Genomic DNA, 19,950 nt, shown 5'->3' with positions numbered 1-19,950 from the left:
CTGTTTGGAGAACATGGAGACTGTAGACTGAGACAGCCTGAAGACTGTACAGTGAGGTTTTAGTTAATTAGGTCTCAATGACTTAAGTGATTTAAGGCTTTACAGGTAGTCACTGGAGACATGTTGCTGAATCCAAGCATCAGCTCTGCAGTAAATGTGCAAGATTCTTCTGGCTCTGATCCAAAGAGCAGGTTATAAAGTCTGTACATACCTCTTATTTCTCACGTATCCTTTGCCACTTAAAAATCTAGAATAAGAATTCAGTTTTACTGTTCATATTTATCACATTATCGCATCAGCATTCAGTTGAAAGCATGCCTATTTGTAATGTTAAAAGAACACTTGCCATCAATCAGTTTACAGATAATACTGTAAAGGAAATTAGAACGAGGCTTATTAGGTGTAGTCTGGTTTGGCTCAAGTATCTTTGTTCTCATAAAATAAATATCACAGACCATACATTTGTAAAGGTCAGCTTTATGACCAGCTGCAGAGTATGAATAAGAGCACATAAGCCGGTAAGATCTGGCCAGAAGTGTCAGAAGGCTGGCCAGCAACTGACAGCCAGACCCCGAGCACCCACTAAAACCCAGCTAAAATTATGATATGGCATATAAACATCACTCATGGATCCTCCTGATTTCAGAACAACCTCCTGATGCACGCAGGAGTCAAAAGGCACTGATGGTGAGCATGCAAGAGTACATTAATGTATTGCTATTCCATATGCTGCCTCCCGCTTTAGCTTGCCTTTCTCCATTTTCTATCATGTTGCACCTATTCAAACAGAGTTTCTTAAAGCTTTCCTAAAGCAAGGAATTAGCAGCCCAGTGTAGATTACTGCAAGAAAGAAAATACTTTTTTCTTCATAGTAGCAACATTCGCTTGTTTAAAGCAGTGACAACTAATCCCATCAACCTGTTTTACCAGAACAGCAGTTCAAAGCTGGCTCTTCTTTGCCATCTGCTCATTGATACCACCTTTTCTTAGTCATAATTCAGCAGAGCGTCTATACAGAGGCTTAACTGGAAGCATACGTATTTGGGACCAGTCATGTGCTTAAAACTAAGTACATACTTCAGTGCTTTCGGGAACAGCTCTTGCAGCTATTGCTCTTTTTAGACCCTGCAGAGTCATCCCTCATAGTTGACAGAAATACGTCTGCAACATAGTTGCTCAAGAATTCATAGGAATTGCCAGAAATTATGTTATCCCTTGTTAAAATACCTCCCTGTTTATGAGTTAAAACCAAATATGAAGATAACTTCCTTTATCTCTAAAAATAATCCTTCAAAGCATGGTATTTCATATTTCAGCCTAAATATTTCACATTTCAGCCTAAATATTTAAGTTTCCTACTAAACAGAGGACAGCTCTTTTCAGATTTGACAATTAAAATTTAAGCAAATCTTAATCTGAAGTACCAGCTCTATTCTGGATAAAATCCAGAGATATTCTGGTCTGAGAACATCACTGGTTTCACCTTTTTCAATGTACGACAGTGTTCAGCATTTTTACCACCATCTTATCAGTGTCCTCTACCAGAAAGGCTTTTTGGTAGAATGTCACCTTAAAAAGCAATTTTATATAAAAAAATGTTTAGACAGAAAACATAGATTATGCAAGAATCATGTTTAGGACTTTTTGTAGACTCCTTTGGGGTTCTCTTTTTGCAGAGTTTCCATTTTAAACTATCCAGTGAAATATAGTATGAATTAAGTCCTCAGTAAGTTAAATGTATATGACTCAATAGTAACTGACCAGTATCGGTATTGCTATTTATAACTGAAAGGCTAAAAATATCCTTTTCATTGTCTCCTATTTGCTTGCACCTGAAAGTGGACATTTATTGGATAATAACAGAAATCTGTTGATGTTGAGGTGTAACTACAGACAAGCTAATAGATTTGGTAGAAAGGTGAAAAATTTGATGTCTCAACCTAAGTGCCTACACTTCTAAAGCTGACAATGCAGCCCATACATTTTTTATAAACTAGAGCACTGCTATAGCTATGACACTTAAAATCAATCTGGTTTATATGTCAAGAATGTGAAATTCTACAGTCTGTAAGCTTCTAGGCTATTTTTCTCTCTCTTCCATTTCTTAAACACTGTGAAGTAGCTCAAAATTGGCAATTTTCATAGTTATTTCTATTATACAGTGATTAATTTATTCATTCTTTTTTTCCTCTAGTTCTGTCCCTGTGTATTTAACTGAATGTAATTTTAAAATTTGTCATACATTTCCCTCTATATTGCATCTGTTCTTACAGGACAAATTGCTTCCCTATCTGTTGAACCACTGACCATTGCACTTTTCAGGAACACTTCCTCAGGGTGTTAGGCTGTATGTAAATAACCATTTTTTAGTATATTAATGCCAGTAGACTCTGGAGCTGTGTATGATTCAACAGAAGGTGGTCCAGTTTTGAGGGAGTGGTACAAAAATTGGGACCTGCCCTTACGGGCAGCATCAACCCAGTTCTAAATTCAAGGATGAGGTTTTTGTTCCACAGAAATGCAGCAGTTCCAAATTCCCTGAGCGAACCTGGCACACCATCCCTATGAAACAGCTGCACTTGCGTGCAATGTTCAAATACTGCTGAGATTAACAGCACAGATTAATATTTCCAGGAGCACTTAGAAGTCTCAGTCAGGACTAGGGTTCATGACTGCTCTGCAGGAGTGCATAGAGGACATGGCCTTAGCTAGTTAAGTATTTCTCAAAATTCAGGTCTAGTTCAGCAGAAATAAACTGCTGCTGCTCTGTACTATTTACCATAGCCAGCTAATTACAGGGCACTTTTCAATATGCTGTGTGAAGTGTCCTTTTTGAATGGCACAGAGAAAGCAAAACCAGAATTTTGTTCTCATTGTGGTAGCACAGCCCTAAACCAGACTCCCGTACTGGTATTATCACATCAGGTCCCCTGACACCCACACAGATCTGGTTGCTGCTAATAGAGGAAAGTGGGGTACACACTTACGCAGTCCATGATGGTATTTTTGTCTACACTGTTTTCAAATTTAGGTCATACCTTTTGAAACAGGAAAAAAGGGAAATGAGATCTTGAGGACATGTTTAAATTCATGAAGTCTTCCTTTTCATGCTTTATCTTAACATTCCCTGAGCAATAATACTCAAAGTCAGTCATACATGACCAAATGAAAAAGCACCTGTAAAAATATTGTCACTGTGTTATATTTCTGGTTGCATGTTTTTCAGCGTTTCATAACTTTGTGATAAAATCTGACAAGATATTTAACACTGAAGTGTCTACTGCAAATACCGGGTAATTACATTTCATAGAAACCCTTAGTTTGCCTACTCTTAAGACACCTTTCAGGAACTAATTAATTTCCCTTCTATATAAGGGGGTGGGAGCTCAAAGCTGTCACAGTCTATTAACTAAACAAAATTGACTTGAAATCCTGCTTAAGTGGATATTTACAGTGCAGCACATAACAATGATTCATGCTGAATGTATATTTTTATGCCTTAATTATACTCAGTAATGAAATAGACTTACTTAATTTTAAAGCAGTGGCACAAACTGATTAATACCAGGAAACTGAGACCCAAGGTAGTTACCACGTCATTTGCTGTTTTCTTGTTCATGTAGCTCGAAGTCACAGCTGGAGCTGTGCCAGTAGCAGCACAATGCAGAGCCACCAAGTACAAACAATACCCTTTTAACCAGCCCGTTTGCTCCCCTTTGCCTTTGAATTGTCTTTATAAGGGCAAACTTCTACCCCCAGATGAAAATGCATAATGCCAATGACATCACCCGTGGAAAAACTGCTGCTGCAGTCCTGCTGCAGTCTGGTGCTTGCCTCCCCACCGAGGAGCAGGCACATGTACTTATGTTTTTAAACTTCATGTTTGGCAGGGATTAAAGCACCTTGAGCCCCCAGATGATGCTCACTCCTTTTATGTATCCTAAGCTGCCTCTGCAATTTGCTGCCAAGGGCAGAGAGGGTTTACATGGAGCCAGCCAGGGCCCCGAGCACACTTGCAGAACAGACTCTTCCTCAGTTTGAGGAGGCTGTAAACCAGCAAAGCCCCTTGCAGTGGGATGGTCCCACCAGCTTTCAGGTGTGGGGTTTCTGGACTCCATTGGTGTGGGGCTATTAAGGATCCTCTTCCACATTTTATTCCCCTCTGAAGTTAAATTGGGGCAGAAGGAAAACTGGAGATGGGCAGCTGAGGTGAGAGGGAAATAATTGCTGGAGGGTAGGTGCTGAAATGAGGTGAAAGAAGGAAAAGATGAGCCAATGACTGTGAAAAAGGCCAACACAGGTTAAGTTTCACAACATGACTGAAACAATATAACGTCTTGTTGGAGTCAAATGGCAGCATCCTTCTTTTCCTCTCTGATTAGTTGTTGTTGGGTTTTTTTTTAGTTCTAAGTTAGTCCTCTTGCCTCCTACTGAGGGAGAGAATAAATCAGCACAGGGGTCCCTAAGTCAGCATGCAGCCAGAAGCAGGGACTATCCAGTATTCCTATGGCAACAGTGAATTGTTAGATCGGCTTAGGTGTCTTGTGAAACATCACCACAAGAAGGGAGATAAAGATAGGGAAAATAAGAAAACATACACAAATTAAAATGTAATTAAAACGTATTTAGTGTTTGTATGTGCCAATATTTTTTTATTGACAGAGAAATGGGGACCCAGAAACTGAACCTGGATTGCAAAGAATAGTTTGGTATTCATAGCAGGAAGGAAGGCAGAAAACAAGGGAGGGGAAAGGGCAGTACATCAGTCAGAATCTTCTTTTATGTGCATTAATGCATTTTATAGATCTAAAGATGAGCAGAAGGACCATTATGACTTACTGCATAATGCATGCTCAGTGCCCAACTACATTGGCAGGGACAGGGATTCAGGAAAGTTAGTCTAAAAAGTCCATCTTAGAACTGTGAAGCATCTTTATAATACTACCTTTTAAAGTAAAATTAAAAAAAAAGAAGAGGAACTGAATCCCATTTAATCCCTGTTTTAAATAGAGAACTATTATTGGCTTGTATTAGACACAGAGAGTCTTGTTTCAGTGTTAGTCATAATACTGTTAAAAGTGATCTAAATGGCTATTGAAGCCACTCCTGGAACCTCTTGCTATAATTAATGTTAGACAAAGAGAATACTTATTTTACTTTAAAATGGTGCTTTTGAGACTCATTAAAAATGAGTGCCATATGTTTATAAATGCAATGTGTACCCAATAAACACAGGAAATATAGCGGTGCAGTCAGTTCTTATCCTGTAACAATCATCTCTTGCTGCAATAGGAGAAGTCCACATGGTGTTGCAGAATAAAATCCTGCAAAGCATTATAGCTCTAAGACATCTTTACTTGTAGAAAGTCACCCTGTTACTTGTAGATGTGGGTTTACACTGAAAGTCTGGGCACAAGTGTAATTTCTCAGACAGTCATCAGACACACGTAGGCCTATGGCCTTTTTTACACATGGTTTACTGTTGTGGGATCAGAGGCATGCCAATCTACAGGCAAGGTGTCTGAGCATGGGATCCATCTTTTAGCGCAGCCCACGTGTTACGCTAGAGAGTGCTCTCATGCTGCTGTGGTTCAGAGCCACATCAGCTCATTCCTCAGGTTATCAGGCCAGCAAATCTACCTGAGGCTTAGTTTTCTTTCTTCATTCTTTGGTCAGTTTGACAGCAGCCTCAAAACAGTCCATAGCAGCCATTTGTTAACAGAAGAGACTTACCGAAGCCTGTGCTCTGATATTAGTGTCCATTTAAAAAATTAAGTTGGGGACCCTGTTAGGACCAGCATCTAACTGTCCTGCTATTATTAATGAGGCAAGAGAAAGTTATGCTATTCAGTCACGGGAACCAAAAAAGGGCACATTGTAGGGAAACTTAGCTGAAACCGCAGCTAAAATTTTCCAGTTATCAATAGCGTTACTGAGTTTTGTTCTCTACACTATCCAGCCAAACTTAATTGCTTTGTATGCAAAGTCTGGTCATTGTGGCTTAAGATGCACAAGTGAACAAAACTCACTGGGTGATAGTTATTTATAGCTGTATTCAAACTATAAATAAACATAGCTATTTCTAGTTCTCCCTATTGTTATTTGCACAAGTGACTTAAAATCTTCACAGGCTTCTTAGCCTGTGTAGGATACTATGAGAGCCAGCTATAACCCAACAGCCATATATGGCAAGCTTTGGGCATGGGCAATGGAGCTCTGATCTGTCAACGCCTAACCATGTCTTAAAAAAAAGAGACATTCAACTTTTTAAAGACAGTTCGCTATGGAAAGGATATTAAAGTCCCGGCTGCTTTTTAATTTGAAATGTGAAGACAGTGGGATCCACTGGAAAAACCCACCTGCAATCTTCTATCTGGTTCGGTGCTGTTGATAATCAAGTCAGGCAGATATTGTGCAGGCAAGCTGGAAAAACTCTGTTTCCTCTCATTCTCCTGCACTTGCTGTGATATTCAGCATGCGTACAATGCCTTTTACAGATACTCCTTCCAGGCTACACTTTTTATTCCCAAGTCTGATACAAATCTCAAGACAGGTATCCAAAGGAGTTTATCCAAGCTAATTTATTTGTTTACTGTCCCTAAAGTTCTTCCCCTGCTTGCACCTGCTATGCATAGGGAGGGTGGCTGGGGGTATCACACTTTCAGGCTTCTCATGTAAAATATAAAGAGCCAGCAATGTTTGCAGGTCTGAATGGCACGGTTTGCAGGGGCATGTTTGAGGGTGCAGGTCCTAACTCTGACCACTGGTAAGGAAATGAATTACATGTTGTTAATTGTTTATGTATTTTTCTATAAATCACATCCACAGTTTGTCCTCTTTTTTCAAGGAACCCTAAGAACTGAAACAGTTCTTCTTCATCTGTGAGGATTTTTTATTTTCCCCTGAATCATGTTAGAAATTCCAAGTCACAGAACAAAGAAAGAAAAGTTTGTTTTTACAGAGAAAAAAGAAGAGTTGGTGAAAGCAGCCCTGACAGCTGTACTCTGTGGCTCAGTAAATTAAGACTTTTTACTTGCCCCTTTCAGGGATATGTTTAGTCTAGATACTCTTGATTTATATATCTTTTTTTGGCTGGGTTGTACTTTTTTATGCAGATTTGCAGTCATTTCATTCAAGCTTATATTTGCCTAGCATGAGAGAGGTGTTGAGAAGAATGTCTGTCCCTTAAAGTGTTTCCCTTCTCAGTTTGTTATTTAAGGGACTGCTTAATTTTTAAAGAAATTTGCCTGCCTCACTTTACAATCACCTGAAAGAGGCAGGGGTTTGGAAGGCTGCTGAGAAATCATCTTCATTTCTCTCTCTCACAGAAGTGGCAGTGCACGGAGGATGCTTCCGGCAAACTTCGAATTCACAAGTGTAAGGTATCTAGTGACATACTTGCCATCAGAAAAAGGACCCGCAGCATACACTCCCGGGGATACAGCGGTAAAGACAAAGACTGCAACTGTGGAGACACTGATTACCGAAACAGCAGGACCCAAAGGAAAAATCAAAGACAGTTCTTGAGAAACCCTAACGCGCAAAGTAAGTGTTATGTGATCTCTTGAACCGCTGAGGCAAAGAGTGGGGAAAATGGCTAGCAGAGCGTTGGCTTACCAGTAAGCTCTTGTTCTCAGCTCCGCGTATAATGAATATAATGCGTAATTGTCAGGCAGGTTCTACATAATTGCCTCTGTAATAACAATAATGATAACAACAACAATATTTATCCTTCGGATCACGGTGAGGAACGGCCTTTGGGCTGGTGGTGGCGGCGGCGGTGATGCTCTGGGGCCACCTATCGCGCTGCTCGGACCCGACAAGCCGGTGGCAGCCGCCGGTCCGTCGGTGCCGCCGGTCGCTGAGATGGCCGGGCACGCGTGCTCGTGCACCGTTAACACCGACTCGCGTACGGCTGGGTGACAGCCCAAAGACATCTTGCACATGAGGCACTGCGGTGCTGTGCCTGCTGTCGGACTGAAATTCTGCTCGGCTGTAGCTTCCCGGCAGGTCGGTACCCGGGTCCCCGCAGGGACACGAGTGAGGTTGCAGTGTCCTCTAGCGGAGCGTGGCTGAAGGGAACGTACAAGAGGGTTTTAGGACAGCAGTGCTTGGATTCGTTTCTGCTAATGATGTCTACAAAAGAAGCCTGTTTAAATAAGCCATCATTTTATACGGAACAAGTATTTTCATCAGTCTGCCCTGTGATGAAAGTGAAGTTCTGTAGCTGTAGCAGTGGACCTGGATTTTAGACTTTATTCAAGAGCAGGCTGTATCTTCCGGCTCTCTATCTAGACTACTAGACTGGGGAATGAAATAAAGATGGGTCTTTAAAACAGGGAGATAGTGAAGTTGTATGAGAAATGCAAAAGTTAAAAGATGCTGCACAGATGTCTATGAAATAAGAAAATAATGTCACCATAATTCAAATTGTTTCTTGATTTAATGCCTCCCCCACTCTGGATGTGAACAAGAATCCCTGGTACTCTTTGTACGTTCAACCACAATATTGTCTGCCTTGAGTTGTCTCATGGTTCAGACTAAATGCTGCCTTGATATAATTTCTTCCATTTGTTTAGTATGATCTAAGGAACTTCACCGTGTGTACAGGCAGATCTCTGCTGAAAAGTCTACATGTCACAGACTGCCAGAGCACTTCTCAAACTGTGGAATGTTCCCCTAAGGGATATTTTCAAGGGGAGATACCTGTCATGTACCTTGCAAAGAGAAGCATACCAGCAAGGGCTGAATGGGGACTGCAACTCAAGGGGGAAGTGACTTGGAAGAAAGAGGGGAATTATGGAAAATGTCTGAAGGGAGCATCAGAAAAAGTCCATTTGTTATGCTTTTCTCCTTTACAACATTCTTATTCCTTTATGTATATACATATAGATACATATCACTGATATATGATGGATTCTTGCCCTTTTAATGCCTACCTTTTAAAAGAAAAAGCTATTATTCTTTTAAAAAGTTATTTTTATTCTAAAGCATAAGTCAAACTTATGTCACATGCCAGTTTACGGAGGTGACCTTGTTTCACATAGTACTGAATGGTTTGATTTTCTAAAGTGGTTTTTAATCCTGTGGTCTCTGATTTTTTGAGTGCCTCTTTCTAGATATCTGATTTCTAAGGTACTGCTTGTATCTAGAGATATAGATGCTAACTGTGGCATAAGGTCAGACTAGCATGAAATCCAAACCTTGAAGCAACTGCTATTTCATGCTACTCGAGAAAGTGTGGTCCCTGACAAATCAAAAAATAATTAAATAAGTTTCTGTAAAGCTTCAGAAAAAAATAATCTGGTTTTGCTGAACAGCATTCTTGCTCTTTGGAGAATGATTTGTGTTCATAGCATGGGTCATGTAGGTATGTGTATACAATCAGGGATGTTTTTTTCTTCTGCCTCAGAATACAAACCCCGATTTGTTCACACTCGCCAAACCCGGTCCTTGTCTGTGGAATTTGAAGGTGAAATATATGACATAAATCTGGAAGAGGAAGAGCTGCAGGTGTTAAAGACCAAAAGTATCACCAAGCGTCACAATGCTGAAAATGAAGAAGCAGCAGAGGAAAGCGATGGTGCTCCTGGTGACACAATGATCGCCGATGGCTCTGATGCTATAGGTCAACCCGACTCTGTCAGAGTGACACACAAGTACAATTGCTTTTCCTGTGTTTTTCTTCTTAAAATGAAATCTTTGTTTTCTAATTGTATTCCTTCTCTCTTTCCATTTTTTATTATTTTATGATTACAATATTTAAGCACTTAAAATTATTGTTGTAGGTTCTGGATAAACCTGGGTTGTACTTGTTAGTAGGTGGATTCATTTAACTTTAGTATGTGTATTTTAAAAGGAGGGATCTAGTTTAAGTTTTATTTCTGAGGAGGAGTAGACATCTCCAGAGGGAGATTCATCCGCCATATTGAAACAGGCATCTCATGATGGGTTAATCACCCTGTGAAGCTGACACTCATGCTGTTCTTTGTAAAGTCTAGCCTACCAGCTTAGCATAGAGGCCTAAATCTGAGAGGACTGAAATCCCACTCTAAATGAGGACAGATTAGATCAATTACATCGTCTTTCCTAACACTTAGTTGTTTGTAGCCAGTAACATTAGCTAAGATAGATTAGACCTGGTTATCCCTGAAGAGGCCACAACCATTTTTCCACCCTGGAAGATGCTTAGATTACAAGTTTTAGCCCTACACTGAATCTGCATAAAAAGGCAAAAAATCTCAAAATATTTTTTTAGTTTAAAAAAGCTAATATGATTCATCTGAAAAGCCAGGCAGACACAGGCAACAAAAATCTTCTATTTTATCCTTTTTATTGTGTTTAAATATAAATAGCATTTCTCTCTTTTCTTTTCTTTTTTATTTTTAAACACCAAGGAAAACCTAAAAGTTAATTTTGAATAAATGAAAACTATCCTTCATTTTACATCGATAATTTCCAACCGTGGCAATAATACAGCCTTAAATAGCTTTCTGGAAAAGTTATTATTTCTCCATAAAATGTTTTAACTTTTACTGAATACAGTATTGTTTTCAGAATTCTTTGAGTGAAGAAAAAACCATAATGGGGTAACATGGGAAGAGAGAAGCATCTAAATCTTCCTTTCTGCTATTCTCAAAAATTAAAAGAAGGGGTCTGATGAAGCAGGACCCAAGAAAGGCTGTGTCTATAAAACTGCAATATTTCTGTTTGTCAGCGTGGAGCCTTTGAAAGCCCAGGCTGTAGTCTGTTGGATTTTCTAGTTCAGCCCACCTCCCTGGCCTTCCGCATTGTTTTTTTTCTCTTGGTAGAGGTGTTTTTTCAAACATTGTTATGAATGTTTTTGTCATTGCATCTCTTTTTAACTTGAGTGTTCTGTTGGCTTTTTGTTAACCACTTGTTTGAACTCTTTCCTCTAACTTTGATTCTTATTGGTCTTTATTGACTATATTGATCTTTAGCCCAATGACTGTATGTTCTGTTCTTGACTCTCTTGCATACTTGGAAGATGAGTCACATTCATATGGCAAGAGGAACATATTTCTTAGCGGCTGGTGGTTAAATAAGCAATGGCGTGTTTGGTTAAGAGGCTTTAAATTCCAAACAGATTTTTATTTCAGTTTCAATTTCCTTTCTGATTGGATTAAGAATCTCCAAGATGGCTATGCCGTTGGTTTTTTGCTTAGCAGGCACAGAGCATCTGTCACGGATGAGGATTTTTGTTTTTTCCAGAGAAAACAGATTGAAGCAATTATTAATATTATTAAGTCAACATGAGAAGACCTTGTAGAGTTTATTTCTTAACACACTATAACAAAGAATTGATTAGGAATGTTGGAAGAAAAAGAAGAAATGGGTAGGCAATTGGGAAACCACTGACCTTTTTCCTACTTATTAAATTCATGTCTATAGGTGTTTTATTCTTCCAAATGATACTATTCACTGTGAGAGGGAGCTGTACCAATCTGCCAGAGCCTGGAAGGACCACAAGGCTTACATTGATAAGGAGGTAAGAGGTATTTTAAAATCTGAGTAAAATCTTTGCACTGCTACATTTTCAAAGAATAATTCTGACTCGGAAATATTCTCTGCAGATTGAAGCTCTCCAAGACAAAATTAAGAATTTGAGGGAAGTTAGAGGACACCTAAAAAGAAGAAAACCAGAGGAATGTGACTGCAGTAAACAGAGGTAAGTGACATGACATTCATCACTGAAAGCTACACCGATTGCTAAGGCTTACACATTTTCCAAGTTTTTTGAGATGGCAAAGAAAGAATATAAGCTTTATTGATATTTATAGCTACTGTAGGTACTCATTTTAGTTAGTTCACTTTTAAGAGTAGAAACTACTGTGAAGCAAAAGAAGATGAATGTAAATATTTTAAGGTTAAATAAGTTTGTATTCCACTAACGTATTTGAACCCAGCTCTAGTTTTGCTATAATCTAGCATAGGATCACTAATACAGAGATAACATCTTTAAATTAAGTTCATAAGTCATTCTGTGTAGTTCTTTAAGAAAATTGTCAAAGATGGTATGTTTCTGGTTTGTTTTTGTGTTGAAAAGTTTCATGACTTGACAATTCCTAATAATTTCCCCCATAGCTATTACAACAAAGAGAAAGGGGTAAAGGCCCAAGAGAAACTCAAGAGTCATCTTCATCCCTTCAAGTAAGATTGTTGTTGTCCTCTCACTTTCTCAGCTGTTTTTTTCGTGGAGAAATATAATTTTGGGGGTTTGGGTTTTTTTTTTGTGGAGGGGGAAGGAAGGAAGCAAGGGAAAGAAAAGTTCCAATATAGCAAGCTGTCAGAAGCTTTCAGTAGTTTTGGACAGACTTGTGAAAGCTTATGCATAATATTTTAAAACCTATTGACAGAAAATGGATTAAATTTATCATTTCAGAAACTGATTGACCTCACGATTGTTAAAGAGATCCAGTTAAACCTAAAACCAACAGTGCATCATTTCTTATGCTTACTGAAGAGAACACCTTGTCATAACAGCTGGGGTGGAAGCTGAGCTAGAAGAGGGGCATATTCTCATATTCTCATCTTTAAAAAAGCCAGAAAGATGTAAAAAACTGCTAATGCTGTTTTTAACCAAATAGAGGCTGTTCTCTGTCAGCTGTGCCCAACTTTTTCTCTGAACAGAGAAGCAGCACAGGAAGTGGATGGCAAACTGCAGCTGTTCAAAGAGAACCGGAGAAGGAAGAAGGAAAGGAAAGGGAAAAAGCGCCAGAAGAAAGGAGACGAGTGTAGCCTTCCTGGATTAACATGTTTTACCCATGACAACAACCACTGGCAAACAGCACCATTCTGGAACTGTAAGTCTTACCTCTATGTGCAGATGTGATCCAGGTTATCCTCTGCTGTGTTAGAGTTTCCACTTCATGCAATCAGGGCATTATTTTGAAGAACGGACACTTAGTAATGTTGCTGCTGCCGTTATTCTGAAGTGTGAAGGAAGAATGTCACTCGAGTATGCTTGCAATTGTTGCATTATTTATTTATATGAAATTATCACAAAAGGCTCAACGCTAAACACTGCAGAAACAAAAAAGAGAGTTGATCTCCGAAGCACAGATTTTCATAACCAGCCCCTGATATTTGTGTTGCCTCTTGGAGATCAAAATGACCAAATATTTTATAGGAATTTTAATTTGGGTTTCTGGTTACTAATAATAACATTATTCTTCCAATTGTCACAAATCCTTTTTGGGACTTGACCTTTAATGTCACCAACTTCAGCACATAAAAGGTCTTCTTTAATTTTATTATTTTGATTTCAAAGTGTATCATAAACAGCTTACCTTATCGTGAAGAAAATACAGATACTATCCCTTACAAATTCTTCACATTCTTCCCATTTTTTTATATTCTAAAGAATTTAAAAATCAAAGCTGTGGAATGCTCACCTGGTGTACAAGAACAAAATATTATTGAGAGGAAATATTTTAAGTTCCTTTAAACTTCAGAGTATATAGATAACCATCCTATTGAGGCATGCTTCAACAGTTCTCAGTATTCAGCATTAACAAAAAAATACCTTTCTCATCTCTGGTGGAGGAGGAAGAAAAGTTATTATAAACTTTACTTTCAAAAACTTGCAGATCAAATAATGATTAAGTTACAACATATTTGACTCCAAGCAGAAAAGTTGCTAAGAATAATTTTTCATTTGGAGAAAGAAGTTGTCTCTGAGTGATAAAGTGTTCTGACTGCACTGGGATTTCTGCTAATACACCTTTTGCATTTTAAGATGTTCCTAAAGCAGTCATATGTATGATTTTTGTTTTAAAGACAGCAATTAAATTGGCTTATTACTGTTTATCTGTGGAGTAACAAACACTTATGAAAAGCATTCTCATATTGCTGTGCATTCTGGCAATGCTCCAGCAACAGTCATGGTGTAAAAAAAAGACCCTTTGATGCAATCTATAACTTATAGAAGAGCTTATGTGTTGATTCGCATTACACAGATAAAAAGGTCCAATACCATTATTATTTTTATGAAGTTTGTTCAAAACATTGATATCATTACAGCTAGTCACAGTACTAATGACAAATTTTAATAAATCTAAATAAAAATCCAAGGCAATATTAATATTTTATTATTGGAATTAAAGAGACAGTCTTCTGCAGCAAAACTCTGTTAGCAGTTTGTTTGAAAATTGAGACAGATACCTTTCTTACAGCCTTTTCCACTGGCAGAACAAGATAATAGACAAGATATACCCAGGTCTCCTCTATGGCTGCTCCCATCACTGTGACACCTGCATCCAGGTGTCTTCAGTCTGGAGTGGAAGCCTGCTCTATGTTTCCCCAGGTTAAACAGTGAAAGCAAGGTGTAATCCAGTTACACTGCTTGGGATTGTCCTACAAAGGCCTGACTGAGTGCTTCAATTTCCCTCTTGTATGTGTATGAAATAAACTAAATGGGGGATTGTAGTTCAAAATAACAGTGAAGTGGAAAACTCAAGCCAGTAAGGGAGAGCTGCTTAAAATGAGGCATAGGATTATCCATCGGTCTTCCTTCCCACCTTGCTGCTTCCACCTTTCACGCATTCAAGATGCCAGGCAAACTCCCTGCTTGCAAACCCATCTCTTCATTGCCTAATCTCTCACTTGCCTCGTTCCCATGCACTGCCTTGCACTTTCTTGACTGCTGTGTCATTTCCATCTCACTTATGATATCAACCAGCAACATGAGCTTCCCCTGTATTGCCTACCGTTCTGTAATCTTCTGTTGTACTTGCAGCTCAGAGGCTTTAGTAGGTTAAGGTTACTTACTGTTGGGAGAAATTATATCCTTATATATAGTAAGCAATTCCAAGGGATCCTGTATAAAAATCTTAAGGATCAGGATTTGTTTTGTTTTGTTTTGTTTTTTAAAGTCTGAATTCCACTCAATCCCAATAAACCGTATATAACTCAGAACAGAATATGCCTCAATAACCATAGGATTCACTATCTTCTGCTTTCATTAACTGTATGTTTGTGAAAATTACATGTTAGCAACAGTTATTCTGGCTTGGATGAGAATCAAAGATTATTCAAATAGAAGATTTTTTTAAAATTTATAGAGTTTTTAAACACATGAAAACCTATAAAAGTTTCACTAGTAGAAGAAACAAGCATATTATTTTTTCTGAAAACTAACAACTTGTTTCTTTAATTACAGTGGGGTCTTTCTGTGCTTGCACAAGCTCAAATAACAACACTTACTGGTGTTTGCGAACAGTTAATGACACCCACAATTTTCTCTTTTGTGAGTTTGCGACTGGCTTCTTGGAGTATTTTGATATGAACACTGATCCTTACCAGGTAAACCCCTTTCCTGTTACAAAATGTTGTTCACCAGACTCCTCTATGGTTTTTTTATTTCTGTTAACAAGCATTTTTTTCCCTCCATTCCTCTTTTCTTCAGCTGACAAATACAGTACACACAGTGGAAAGAGGCATTTTGAATCAATTACACATACAGCTAATGGAACTGCGAAGTTGTCAGGGTTATAAGCAGTGCAATCCGAGGCCAAAGGGACTTGAAACAGGTACAAGAAAGAGACAAGTGTTTATTTCCATTTTATTAATTTGTTTTTTCCATCTGCTTAAGTACTAATTGTATCCATGAAGTCCTGCTCTCCTAAGTGTTGCTCTGAATAATTTAAAATGATCCACATACACCATCATGCACAACCACATGACCAGGAAGCTTCTTTGCAAGCTTGCACAGGTTATTCTAGTCAGATGCTGATGGCAAACAACAAGATTTAACAGAAATGCTGCAGAAAGGCTGTCATGTTATTTGACTAACCAATAACAAGCACATGCAGATCTTCATAGTCATAACTCTTTTCTGTTGCAGGGTTTATTTGGTTATTTTTTGCCTCCCAGTAGCAGGTGAGGTATTAAATGCTGTGTTTATTCCAATTGCTGCCTGTCTATATGAACAGCCTCGGGCTCTACACGACGGCTGAGACTTAATGTTGCAAACTTCTAATCAGCAGTAGTCCCCTCCGTCTTTGAGGAATGCAATATTTCTTTACAAGAGCCTCTGAGTACAAAAATAGCTGGTATTTATACTTCATTAACCTGGAATTCATTGCACTTAAATTTGGTTGACTGAATACTGTGATTTTTTTTTCCAGGAATATTTCCTTCTACATATTTTGTGTTGTTGCATCATTGTATCTCTTTCTTCGCCTACAAATGTTTCTCTTTTCTCCAATATCTACTTGATTGGGGGTTTTATTATTTTTGAAAAACTGTGGTTTTTCAGTTCTTTATATAAAACTTCCAGGAAATCTTTGTTGGACTGCAGCTCTGCCTTTATTTAACACAGTACATTTCTTTTTAGGAATTAGATGCTGTGCATGGAAAACTACATTGTGAATGGTTTTACAAAAGTTCTAAACACTAACAAAAGTTACTCTTGTATTTTCCTATATCAGGAAATAAAGATGGAGGAAGCTATGATCCACACAGGTATCCGCACTTTTTTATTCTCCTCAGCAGCTTCTTTCCAAATAATTGCATGACTCCAGCCCATTTCAACTAATGTCTGTATCCTGCCATGTTGCATACAGCATAGCTTTTGATGCATGCATTTTCTAACTACTCTACACAGAACTTGGCCATTGTTTTTTAGATCTACCATTCTGCATTTAACATAGCTCATTGTCATAGCAAGACTTCATACAGCTCATATTCCATGCCTGTATTTCTTAGATGTTTACACAGGGAAAATGACACAAAAAGAATCACCTCTTTTGGGTTGTTTTCCTGTTGTTGGATTGATTTTGAATGGGTTGGGGTTTTTTTCCGGTTTTATTTAGGAAGTCTGTACAGCTGCTTTTTAAACGTAAACCAAGTATGCTTAAAAAGCTTTCTGAGGTATATATATCCAAAAAGCCTAATCAAATCCAGGAAGTAAAGTAAAATCTTCTCACTGGCTTTAGGAAATGTTGGCAGATGCTGCTTTAAGCAAAAGGAGTGCTCAATGTGAGCAGCATGTGCTCAGAAGCCAGCAGGAGACAGGTCAATATAAATATGGCAGAATGATGAGGCTCCTTTGGGTAGGGGGGAAAATGCACCCAGATCAGATCACACGTGCATGAAATGAAATTTCTTAAAAAGATTGTAATTTTTGAACTGAGGAAGGGCACCAGGTGAGGTTTTTTATACCTAATGCTTGAACCTGAGGAATATGTGAAAGACTAATGTTTGCAAGTGTATTTATCTGTTTGCAAGTATAGTTATCATACCTGCATGTTTTTCACACAGAGCCCAGTTCCTCCTGGTGGAGGAACCAGACAAACATAAAGCAAAAGCCTGAAGAGAGTGCAAAACCTCAGGTCTTAACAGTACTGCACTTGCTGTTAATTGAGCAATACTTCCACAGATTAAAGTCTGTCAAGTGTCATATTTAGACTTGATACCTTTCCACAGTATATCAGTTTTATACATTTTCTTCTCCGTGTGCTTTGGTGAATTAGCTCCTGATATACATTGTTCATCTGAGATGTAAACTGGGTCCAAGGAGCATACAAGTCTACAGAAAGCTTTTTTTCACAGGGTCTTCTGGAAAGAACCTTGTCATTAGCTCGCAGCAGCCAGGGAACAATTAAGAAAATGTATTTCAGTATCTTACAGATCTCCACTTTAAGCAGCTAGTTTTTCCTTGCAGCCAATTTTGTATTTTCTCACTTGAGTAGTTTGGGGATCTAGGAAAATGATAGACATTTGTTTAGTTATGTCCCAGTTGTTTGCATTGCTCGTTACAGCCTGGTGGGAACTGGTTACTACAATGATAAAAAGTAATCCCTGTAATTATGCTTTCAGGTCTTTCATTAGAAGATGTCCTTGTAAGCATTCCTCATTTTAACTACAGATCTAACAGAAATGGCATTTTTGAATTGTAGGATTGCATGAAATAGTAGCTCACACAGGATTAATCTTTAAATTATGTCTTGCTACACTGTTTAGTAAAGAAACCATTTTAACTTCTGATACCAAGCCAATAACATTATGTTACTGGGTTAAATAGCATGTATAGTGTAACACAAGTGATATTGCTCTGTGCCGTTACATTCCAGACACACAGTTTCTCAATATACATAGATGCCTCGGTTCAAAATCTTTGGGTCAAGCCCTATCTTGGTGCAAATTGGTTTTCTTTTCTAAAACAAAAAAATTTTTAAGTGACCGAAAACTATTTACCAGGAATCATTAAAACAGTCTCTTAGAGGAGCCTTATCTTGATGTCTGCAGAGAAACCAGTGGAATAGGAAAGGGAAAGCCCTATGCTGCTAAGTCATCCGAACTACCACTTAGGCTTCCTTCAGATGTTGTAGTTCATCCACTCAGATCTGTTTCCAGTTCAAATTGTCCTGAGTTAGTACAGCGCTACAGGTGTTACAATACTGAGACAACAGGCCTGTATGGAAACAGGCAATGTAGTGCTGTTTGCTTAACACATAGGGAGAGAGTTTCAACAGAGAAGAATTCATGTCATCTGTGTCCTTTGATGGACAGAACAACTCTGCAGACCTGGCTGATAACAGAATGCAGGTATTGCACACTCCTCTCTCCTCTCCCACTTGTCTGAGGTTTTTCAAAGCCACCAAGGAGGTGATTGTACCCACTTGCCTTTAGTCCCAGTGGAGACATATCCAGATCTCTTATTAATTTTGAGACAATGTAGCCATGGATGGCATCATCGGCTTCCGGGTATGATAATTGGACAGTGAAGCTTAGCTAATGCTTGATTTTTAAAATCAGAAGATGTTTTACTGTGAACAGTTAGCAGCATTTTTCCTCTCTTTTGGGTCTATGACATAGCTGAGATTCCAAAATATTTTTCAAGGAAACCACTACCATGCTGTTACTCAAATGCAACTCATCTGAACTTTCCTGTTTCACGCCTATTTGTAATGAGATTTCTTACAGGGGGAAACCTTTTCTTTCCTCTCCCCTTCCCTGCTTTGATTTCAGTGGGAAACTTTTCATGCTTACTGCTAAGTTGTGGAATTAAACTGTGAGGTGACTCGCTCAGTCAACCAACATACAGCCAGCCCTAGGACCGTAAGACTTTGCTTTCCTATTGGTTTAACATGTATGAACACAAGTTACCTCTGTCCCATGTGTTTAAAGAAGTTATTTTTTGCTGCTTGATCTGAAGATGATGGAACAATTCCCAGTGCCTTCCCAGCTGTGAGACTCCTCTGAGACTGCAGAAACAGTGCCACATTTAGAGGGGAAAATACAGATCCAGCATGAAGGACCGTGTAGCTCTGGCATTCTTTGAGCTATTTTGTAGGAATACAGCAAACTCCTTCTGGATCTCACTTCTCTGCGTTGCCCTGCTGCTGAGGCTGATGGGAAACCCTACGCCTCTTCACTGGTCCCCTGACGTCCCTGCTGCCCACTCTGACACTCAGGCTTGCCTAGCTCAGCCCCTTGTCCCACTGCCTAGGACAGGCAGGAGAGGATCCTCTGGGCCCAAAAGCACCCTTCTGGCCCCTGCTTTGCCCCCCACTGCCCTGGTCCACCCCCAAACCTGTTACTGGTCAAAGAGCAGCACTCCAGTTTCAGTTTCTGCCAACACATACCAAACCGCTTTGGCCACTGGCTGTTCCTACAGCAGTTTGTTTTCCTATACAGGCTCTGATTTGGCAAGGAAAAAAAAAAAAGAAACTATCAATACAAATAATACCAGAGCAAGATTTAAATATTTCACATTTGCAGTGTGGTTAATATCTTCAAGGGTTTGGTGACAAAATCCCTCAAAAATGCAATCCTTCCTACGACGCTTTCTAGGGGCTTTTATGCCTCTAAGCACTGGAATAGTAAGACTTCTTTCTTGAAACCTCTGTAGTATTTAATATTTTTTTTTTTTCAGGAAAAAATTATCCATAATTTGTCTGATGAAGATGGCTGTCATGTGGCCAT

General features: G+C 38.8%; 1 protein-coding gene across 4 annotated transcripts in view; it reads left to right on the top strand.

Annotated features, from left to right (window-relative positions):
• SULF1 (sulfatase 1) overlaps positions 1-19,950 on the top strand; it is a 103,039-nt gene that overhangs the window by 78,914 nt on the left and 4,175 nt on the right. For 2 of the 4 annotated variants that reach the window (XM_064442575.1, XM_064442576.1), the window contains 8 exons: positions 7,329-7,545; positions 9,413-9,659; positions 11,413-11,509; positions 11,595-11,689; positions 12,106-12,171; positions 12,652-12,824; positions 15,182-15,324; positions 15,428-15,551. In XM_064442575.1, the coding sequence (XP_064298645.1) occupies positions 7,329-7,545; positions 9,413-9,659; positions 11,413-11,509; positions 11,595-11,689; positions 12,106-12,171; positions 12,652-12,824; positions 15,182-15,324; positions 15,428-15,551 (1,162 nt within the window). Of the gene's footprint in view, positions 1-7,328; positions 7,546-9,412; positions 9,660-11,412; positions 11,510-11,594; positions 11,690-12,105; positions 12,172-12,651; positions 12,825-15,181; positions 15,325-15,427; positions 15,552-16,451; positions 16,809-19,950 lie in introns of those variants that run through there. The other 2 variants (XM_064442578.1, XM_064442577.1) reach the window with 2 other exon arrangements.

The sequence above is a fragment of the Phalacrocorax carbo genome, chromosome 2 (genome assembly GCF_963921805.1).
Source record: "Phalacrocorax carbo chromosome 2, bPhaCar2.1, whole genome shotgun sequence".
Classification (NCBI taxonomy): Eukaryota; Metazoa; Chordata; class Aves; order Suliformes; family Phalacrocoracidae; genus Phalacrocorax; species Phalacrocorax carbo.
The sequence above is the reverse complement of the archived record's forward strand: the minus strand, read 5'-3'. Positions and strand labels throughout refer to the sequence as shown.